Raw genomic sequence first — 9,122 nt, 5'->3', positions numbered from 1 at the left:
AAAAAAAAAAAAAAACCCACACATACTCGCGCACTCAGTCACACACACATACACACATAGTGGAACAAATGGTAACCTTGGTAATTAAAGAAAGGAAGATTGAAAGCTATTTTCTTTTGGTGAAATGGCCATTATGAGATACATGAAATATTCATTGAGGAAGAGGCCTACATTCTCTTGAAGGGATCATACATCTTGGTGCCATTCAGAACCAGATGGTGAATATCAAGACCTCTTTGGAAAACTGCAGAGGTTCCTATTTTATTGGTCTGGAGCCGGGCCTTGCATAGCTTTTTAATGCTTCCCACGTGCTTCTAATGTTCAGCCATATAGCCCATCATACTACTTTCTGTGGACAAAGTTCTAAGGGTGCTCTTTAGCCAAGAGGGTAGGTTAAGTAGAGACAGAATTTAAAAAACATCTACAACATTTCAAAATGGAGTCAAGGTTCTTTGCAGGATCTCTGACATTATAGAAAGATAATATTACATCTTTTAAGGTCATTTGTTACATACAAATTAGTTTTTTTAAACTACAACTGTTTTTCCTTGCTTAGAAAAAGCACTAAGGAAGTGGTAGGTGAGCGTGGAACCAGGGGATCCAAGAGGGTGGGGCAGAGAACGGTCCCATAGGGCAGGAAGGGTTTGAAGAACCCCAGAATCTACAAAACTAGAATTGGAGTTATTTGTGATTCCACGGCCATGGGCAACCTAAAGTTTTTGGATTTATCCCAGAGTCGTTAATCATATGCAAGAGCTTTTCCCAGAAATTGGAAGGAGCACCTGACACCTATGGGAAAAGCATGAAGAACTATTTCTTCTCTGTATCTTTGATTACTAAAATTTCTGTATGGGTGCCATTCAATTGGATGTTGCTTTGAAATGAACATTTAATTACCTACAAAAATACGACCCCACAACCCAAGAGGAAACAAAGCAATACCGGATGGTCAATTCAACAGCAAAACCAGTGTTCCCTGAGCAGTGTCGTTTGCTTTAGGTACTAGTAATTGAAACAGAAGTTACTTTGTAAGCCTTGTTTCAAAGAGTCCTGAGAAGTTCTTAAAAGATATCTCCCAATGATAGGGATGTCTCAGAACTTGTGACAGGCTGGAGTATTTAAGATAAAGGAAGAGAAGGTGCAGGCCAGGAGTCCCTGAGATGAGAGTCACCCAGGCAAGAATCCAGATGTAAAGCTGTTTCCATGGCTAGGAAAGCAAGGAAGGGGATATATTTGGAATTTGAAAGGCAGTTTGAAAAGAAACAATTCCTGGGTTTGGCAGAAGATGAAGTATGAAGACAATACTATGTGTTGGGCACGGGGCCACGCGTGCTTTTCATAATCACACTTAATCCTCCCAATAACCTTGCAAGGAGACCTGTTTGTGCCTATTTTACAAGAGAGATGACAGGTGTTCAGAAATTAGACCTATCCATAGCCAAAGAACTGCTAGGCATTTGCCAACATCCAATCTGGGAACTAATGAATTGCAAATTATTTTTGCTGTTGCTCTTCTGACACTAGGACTCACTGGTGACAGAAAGCATAGGGAAAGACTGGGAAAGGAAGATCAACAATTCTATCATTTCTAATTACATTGGTGAAAGAGATGTTCACTTTTTGATGTATTTCAGTATTAGGTTGGGGGAGGGGTAGGTTTAGCGAGATGCTTTTATAAAAACATCTGTTTCATAGTTCAGCGCTGTCCAACGGAAATAAAACGTGAGACACATGTAATTTTATATTTTCTAGTAGCCACATTAAAAAACCAAAACAAACAAGTGAAATTAATTTTTTTTTCCCATTTATTTATTTTATTGCATTTTAGGTTTTGGGGTACATGTGAAGAACATGCAAAATTGTTGCATAGGTACACACGTGGCAGTGTGATTTGCTGCCTTCCTCCCCATCACCTACATCTGTCATCTCTCCCCTTGCTATCTCTCCCCAGCTTCCCACCCCCCACCGTCCCTCCCCGAAATTAATTTTAATGTTTTGTTTAACTCAATATATTATCATTCCAACACGAAATTAATATAAAAAATTACTGAGTTTACATTTTTTTTGGTACTGTCTTTAAAAATCAGTGTATATTTCACACTTAGAGGATATTTCGATTTGGACTGGCCACATTTAAAGCACTCAATAGCTGTACGTGGCTACTGGCTACTGTATGAGACAGCGCAGGTGAAAGTGATGAGATCCATGGAATTTGATGCATGTCTCAGGGTGTGGATAAGAAGAAACAAAAGTGGATTCTTAGAAATACCCATGGAAAGAAGGACTGGGAAAAAGAATCTCCAAATGGGACACTATTTGAAGTCTTTACCCATAATATGCAGCGCTGGAATGATTAAAGTAGCGAATTATTTGAGAGATAGGAACTGAATGAATAGCGCCTCTCTCCCTCTGTCTTCTACTTCAGCCAACAGACCAAGTGATACCAGGGAGCTTCCCAGGGGCTAAACCCTGAGTCAGTGGAAGGCGATCCATCTGGTTCCAATGAGCACAGAAGAAAACCTATTACTTAAGTCACAGAAAATGGAGTTATTATTAACTCCCCTCCTGTCTCAAGGTTTAAAAAAAAAAAAAAAAAAAAAAAAAAAAAACAAGCGGAGGGTTGTCTCTGCTATTCCACCCACCTCGCCCTTCAAACCTAAACTCAAACCTGCTGCTCACCAGCCTAGCATTGCTGTCGCCATGGCTCTCAGAGATGCTGACGTGCAAAAGCAGATTAAGCATATGATGGCTTTCATTGAACAAGAAGCCAATGAGAAAGCAGAAGAAATAGAAGCAAAGGCAGAAGAAGAGTTCAACATAGAGAATGGTCGGCTTGTGCAAACCCAAAGACTAAAGATTACGGAATATTATGAGAAGAAAGAGAAACAGATTGAGCAGCAGAAGAAAATTCAGATGTCCAATTTGATGAATCAAGCAAGGCTCAAAGTCCTCAGAGCAAGAGATGACCTTATCACAGACCTACTAAATGAAGTGAAACAGAGGCTCAGCAAGGTGGTAAAAGATACAACCAGGTACCAAGTGCCGCTGGATGGACTGGTTCTCCAGGGTTTGGACCAGTGTTGGAGCCCCGAATGATTGTTCGACGCAGGAAACAAGACTTCTCTCTGGTAAACGCTGCGGTGCAAAAGGCAATCCCAATGTACAAAATTGCCACCAAAAACGATGTTGATGTCCAAACTGACCAGGAGTCCTACCTGCCTGAGGACCTAGTTGGTGGAGTTGAGATCCACAATGGGGATCATAAAATAAAGGTTTTCAACACCCTGGAAAGACGGCTGGATCTCATAGACCAGCAGATGATGCCAGAAGTCCAGGGAGCCTTGTTTGGTGCAAATGCCAACAGGCGTTTTTGGACTAAGCCTTCGGGAGGTGGAGCTCATCCTCGTCTCTCCTGTTGTGATGTGGAAGCTTCTGATATTTGAAGAAACACGATGTCTCTGTAGCTTCCTCTTTACTGCCCCAATGTTGCTCTGTATTTATCAGTGATGCCTCTGTCACTAATGCCTTGCCTAATCGTTTACAATGGCGGAAAGCTTCATGTAATATGATCAAGACCCACCTCCAAAAAAAAAACTGAAGCAAAAGGCAGTCAGACCAGACCAGTAAATCTTGTTACAATTGAAGGTTTGCTTTTTGACTCTTAATGTGCATTTTGTGACTTAAACCCTAGAATTAAGTGCTCATCTAAAGAGGCAGCTGTGATTTTCTGTAGTTGATGGTGGTATTAACAGAGGGTTGGAAGGAACAGAAAGAGACATTTTCAAAAACAACACTGCTTACATAACAAAATTCTTGAAAAATAAAACCATTATTATAATATGATTTTGTAGTGCCTACTCCAATATACTTAGGGAAGGTGGGAACTAAATAATACTAATAGATGACTAATACAATCATTTCATTTTAAAGTATACAGTCTTTTGGATAATTGAACACATTGAAATCTATTTTACTTAAATCACTTCAATTGTAGAAATTAAATCTGGAAATCAAGAGAGAAAACATTTCATCTTTCTTCTTTCCAAACTTCACATTCTTTCATAAATTATCAAGTAATGAAGTGAGATTTTAAAACAAAAAACAAAAAAGTCAGCCTTCATGTGGTATTCAAGGTGGCAGTGATTTTTATGTCAGTGCTGTCTACTCAGACTGTAAGCTGTTATCTGTCACTTTGTAAGACATTCTTAGAAATACAGCCAGTGGCCTTCTGAAGTTCAAGTGGTGTGTTTCTATTTCCTGTGTTGAGAAACAGAGAAACACCCTGTTTCCCAGTATCAGCCCATATGAGTGCATGCCTCCTCCCCTATCCACCAGCACAAAACTCCCCTTACAGGATCTGGGCATAGCCCCCAAATCTGGGGCAGAGCCAGGAGGGTTGTCCAGAGCGGAAAGGAAATCATTTCTTTGGAACTCCTTTAGAAATGGGTGGTTGGGGCCAGGTGCAGTGGCTCACACCTGTAATCCCAGCACTTTGGCCAAGGCCAAGGTGGAAGAATTGCTTGAGGGCAGGAGTTCGAGACCAGTCTGGGCAACACAGTGAGACCTCCATCTCTACAAAAAAATTAAAAAATTAGCCAGGTGCAGTGGCTCACACCTGTAGTCCCAGCACTTTCGGAGGCTGAGATGGAAGAATTGCTTGAGGCCAGGAGTTTGAGACCAGCCTAGGCAACATGATTTGACCCTGTCTCTACAAAAAAACAAAACAAAAAAAAATTGCCAGGCATGGGGGCATGCACCTGTGGTCTCAGCCACTGGCGAGGCTGAGGTGGAAGGGTCACTTAAGCCCAGAAGGTCAAGGCTGCAATGAGCTGTGTTTGCACCATTGCACTCCAGCCTGGGTAACAGAACAAGACCTTGACTCCAAAATAAGAAGAAAGAAGAAAGAAGAAAGAAGAAGAGGAAGAGGAAGAAGAAGAAATAATGGGTGGGCAGGGGCATGGGAGGTGATGTCTCATAAACATAAGTGTATACTGCCTATTTGTAAACCACTCTCCAACTTTAAACAATTTATATATTTATTTATCTACCTTAAGTTCATGAGTTCCATGGCACTTCATTTTTTTTTTTTTTTTGAGACAGTGTCTCATTCTGTCACCCAGGCTGGAGTGCAGTGGAATGATCTCAGCTCACTGCAATCTCCATCCCCCAGGTTCAAGTGATTCTCTTCTCCTGCCTCAGCCTCCTGAGTAGGTGGGATTACAGGCACCTGCCACTGTACCCAGCTAATTTTTTGTATTTTTAGTAGAGATGGGGTTTCACCATCTTGGCCAGGCTGGTTTTGAACTCTTTACCTCACGATCCACCCACCTCAGCCTCCCAAAGAGTTGGGATTATGGGTGTAAACCACCATGCCTAGCCCATTTTTTAAAAACTATACTATTTTGGCTTCCTGGACTTTTGCATACGGATCTAAATATAATGCCTCACTGCTGAGAGTCTCTTTTTTTCTAGTTCCAAGTTGATGAGCCAACTGATCTCCTATAAAATTATCAGAATCTATAAGAAAGGATGCTTGAAAAGAAGGAAAAAGGTGGTGGGGAGAAATCACCATCCTTTTTGTACTACATTGAGAATTATGAATATCTTTGTAGAGCTAAATGTCACAGTATCCCATTCTCCTGTAACATTTTTACATGGACTCGACTAAGCTGCGGGTCCAATCCTGATTCCAAGACGTCCAGCCATTGTCCAAGACGTCTGGCCTGGGCAGCAGGGTGGCCCACGCAGCGCTTTCATGTCCTACCCCCTGCCTCCACGAGGCTACGCTGCTATGCTGGTTAAAGGAAAAACAGTTAGATTATCAAATACATGCACGTCGGAGTCTGATTTCTCAGTTTTTCAGATTACCTGGATTCAGGGTATTTGGTGAGGGTGGCCAGGCTGCTGGTGTACATGTGGCCGCCCACATCAATGTGGACAGGCGCATTGGATTTTGTGAGTTGTGCTGGAGTAGGGATGCCTTGGTTGTTCAGTGGAGATGCAGGGGATCTAGTGATGAGAGGTCTTGACATATTGGGCCGACTGTCCTACAGAGAGATAAGCAAGTTTAGACACTTTTTCTCTTTACAGTAGAAAGAAAGGAAATAAACACAGCATAAAGAACAAACGAGTGATTAACGATACTCATTCGGTGATAAAACCTGAAAAATCAGCAAGCTCTCTGTCATCATGAATATCAGAAAAACAAATTCTGTAGCAAAGAAAAGGAAATCTTCATATGTTCAGAAATAAGGAACTAAACTCATGTTCACTTCAAATAACTCTGAGGACTATGAAGGCTTATTGAACTAATAAATTCTTACATTTAACTGACAAATGGCAACTAGTATGATATGAAAAGTCTACTCCTTCCAAATAAAATGACAAACACTTAAAATATATCTAAATTAAATGCATATGAGTTAGCCTTCTCTCTGAGAAATTCCTCATTGCTATCCATTTGGAATAAAAACAGACCTCTGACACCAGCGTTCTACAATATGTTTTCTTAAACTTTTATTTTTCAAATCAGGAAAAAGGGAATATCGTGGTCTAGCCAGCAGCTCACATACACAAAGCAACTTCACAACAAGGCACCACAAGTTTATCAGTCAACAAAATATGCCCTCAAATGATAAATATGTGATTGCTCATGAACCACGAGCAAACTGTTCTTCTGCATGTCTGACTTCTTGAAGAAATCAAGTTCCCAAAGAGGAATTGAGGCAGATGTTGACATGTGGTTGCATAAGTAAAGGTGCGATGTGAGCTAACAGACCACAATCAGGATATCACCTGGTGGCAGCAAGAACCTGTTTAAGAAATTTTACTTTTTCTTTTCTTTTTTTTTTTTTTTTTCGAGACAGGGTCTCACTCTTTCACCCAGGCTGGAGTGCAGTAGTGTGATCACAGTTCACTGTAGCCTCGACCACCTAGGCTCAAGCAATCCTCCCGCCTCAGCCTTCCAAGGAGCTGGGACTACAGGTACACACCACTATGCCCAGCTAATTTTTATATTTGTTGTAGAAACAGGGTTTCTCCATGCTGCCCAGGCTGATCTTGAATTCCTGGACTCAGGTGATCGCCTCACCACAGCCTCCCAAAGCGCTGGGATTATAGGCGTGAACCACCTCACCCGGGCAGAAACCATACTCTTGAGAAAATACATTATTACATCCTTTCCATGGATACAATATAAATATTTCAAATGCCATCAAAACATGGTTGTTTGCTTTTCAATTAGAGCCCAAACCACAGACAAGTAAAGACAGGTCTCTGGTATTCAATGAAGGGGTCAAATATTTAGAGTACCTAATTGAGGAATAAGCTAAAATATCCCTTATGTACGAATTCTGTAACTCTAATGATACACGTATACTCTCAGATTTATAATTTAGCCGAAGACTGTTTTCAAACACACAAACAATGTATGACAAAGCCAGGAATAAGGCATGCTAAAGGGATTTTGAAAAATGCCTTTGATGGAGACCACAAAAGGGAAGTCATCTAGTTTTTGTGCATAAAACGCAGCATGATAAAATATAAATTTGCAAAACATCATAGATTTTATGATCTGGAACAGCTTCAGGAGTTACCTGGGGCACAACTGTTAGACTTCTTAGCATTAACCACATGTCCAAGCAAGACTATGAATGCACATGCCTTCTGAAACTCAACATCTACTACGAATGGGTTGGTGACTGGGCCTTTACCCAAAATGTTTACCATCTGTGTTGTGCGTTTCTACATGCTGAATTCACAGAGCCTAGAAACAGTCAAAGAAAAAGAGTTCATCTTTTAGTTCTTAAATTGGGTGGTCAGCTCAAGGATGTTTACTATATTATTCTTTATATGTTATATATATTTTTAACAATGCAAAATAGATCTTGAAAAACATAACAGGATGTTTGTAACGCACAAAGAAAAGGAGTTAAAGGGGCGTTGGGTATTGGAAAAAAATTAAAAAACCAAAGACAGTGGGTAGGAGATATAAAACAGGTAAGGTTCAGAAATACTGAAAGTAGCATTTTAAAATCTGGATGATAGAAAACACAGTTTTTTCCTCTAAAAATGCAATCATACAACCTCCACTTTTAAGAGATACATACTGACTTCCTTTAAGAAAATGATTTCCTGGCCACACACACACATACACACCCCTCTCTCTCTCCCTGTTACATTTCAGCCCATCACAGCGAGGCAGAGTCTGTAATAGTTTTTCAATTGGACACATTCTCTATCCTGCCTGAGGGTGCTCAGGCGAAAATGAACAGATTTGCAGGGTTAATATTGTCGTTAGACTGTGACCTTATTCAGCACGGTTCTAACACTGCCAGGTCTATACAGGAAGAGAAAAAAATGAAAGCGTAACTGATCGGTTGAAGGAGTGCAGATTTCGCAGCACATATACCATTTACATTGTAAGTCATAAATGCATGGATATTGCTAAATTTAAAATTAAACCACTGTTTCTTCAGCTGGGGATAGGGGTGGGATGGGGTGAGGATTGACCCTTGAGGGCAAGGATTAGAACTACCCTCCTCTGGTGAGCTCTCCTGGTTCTCCTAGGGGCTCTCCCCATCCTGGATGTTCTCCTTGTTCTGCAGGGGTGCCCTGGCTATGCTCATTTCTAAGGCATTAATTGATATTAGCTAACACAGTCAGGGCTTTCTACTTGGTATTTTCCACATGGGGCAGATTGTAAGAACTCTTTTTTTTCTTTTAAAGAGACAAGAGTCTCTCTGTATTGCCAGGGTGGAGTGCAGTGGTGTGATCAAAGCTGTTTACTGCATCCTCAAATTTCTGGGCTCAAGCGATCCCCCACCGCAGCTTCCCAAGTAACTGGTACTACAGGCATGTGCCACCACACCCAGCCAATTCTTTATTATTATTATTTGAGACATGGTCTCACTCTGTTACCCGGGCTGGCACAATCTCAGTTCATCGAACCTCCACTTCCCAGGCTCAAGCGATTCTCCAGTCTCACCCTCCTATGTAGCTGGGACTACAGGTGCACGCCACTAATGCCCAGCTAATTTTTGTATTTTTAGTAGAGACAGGGTTTCACCACGTTGCCTAGACTGGTCTCAAACTCCTGAGCTCAAAGTGATCCTCCTACCTCG

The 9,122-nt window shown here is 41.2% G+C and overlaps 1 protein-coding gene and 1 pseudogene across 4 annotated transcripts in view; one reads left to right on the top strand and one right to left on the bottom strand.

Moving 5' to 3' along the window:
• Nucleotides 1-9,122, bottom strand: part of KCTD1 (potassium channel tetramerization domain containing 1) — a 215,683-nt gene that overhangs the window by 45,432 nt on the left and 161,129 nt on the right. For all 3 annotated transcript variants that reach the window (XM_017498169.2, XM_017498176.2, XM_017498162.2), the window contains exon 2: nt 5,869-6,047. In XM_017498169.2, coding sequence (XP_017353658.1) covers nt 5,869-6,047 — 179 coding nt within the window. The remainder of the gene's footprint in view (nt 1-5,868; nt 6,048-9,122) is intronic.
• LOC108282303 lies at nt 2,599-3,579 on the top strand (annotated as a pseudogene). Its single transcript, XR_001816354.2, has one exon. The product of XR_001816354.2 is annotated as a V-type proton ATPase subunit E 1-like (transcript).

The sequence above is a fragment of the Cebus imitator genome, unplaced genomic scaffold, assembly GCF_001604975.1.
Source record: "Cebus imitator isolate Cc_AM_T3 unplaced genomic scaffold, Cebus_imitator-1.0 Scaffold12, whole genome shotgun sequence".
In the NCBI taxonomy this organism is placed as follows: domain Eukaryota; kingdom Metazoa; phylum Chordata; class Mammalia; order Primates; family Cebidae; genus Cebus; species Cebus imitator.
Note: the sequence above shows the minus strand (reverse complement) of the source record. Positions and strands in the feature narration are given on the sequence as shown.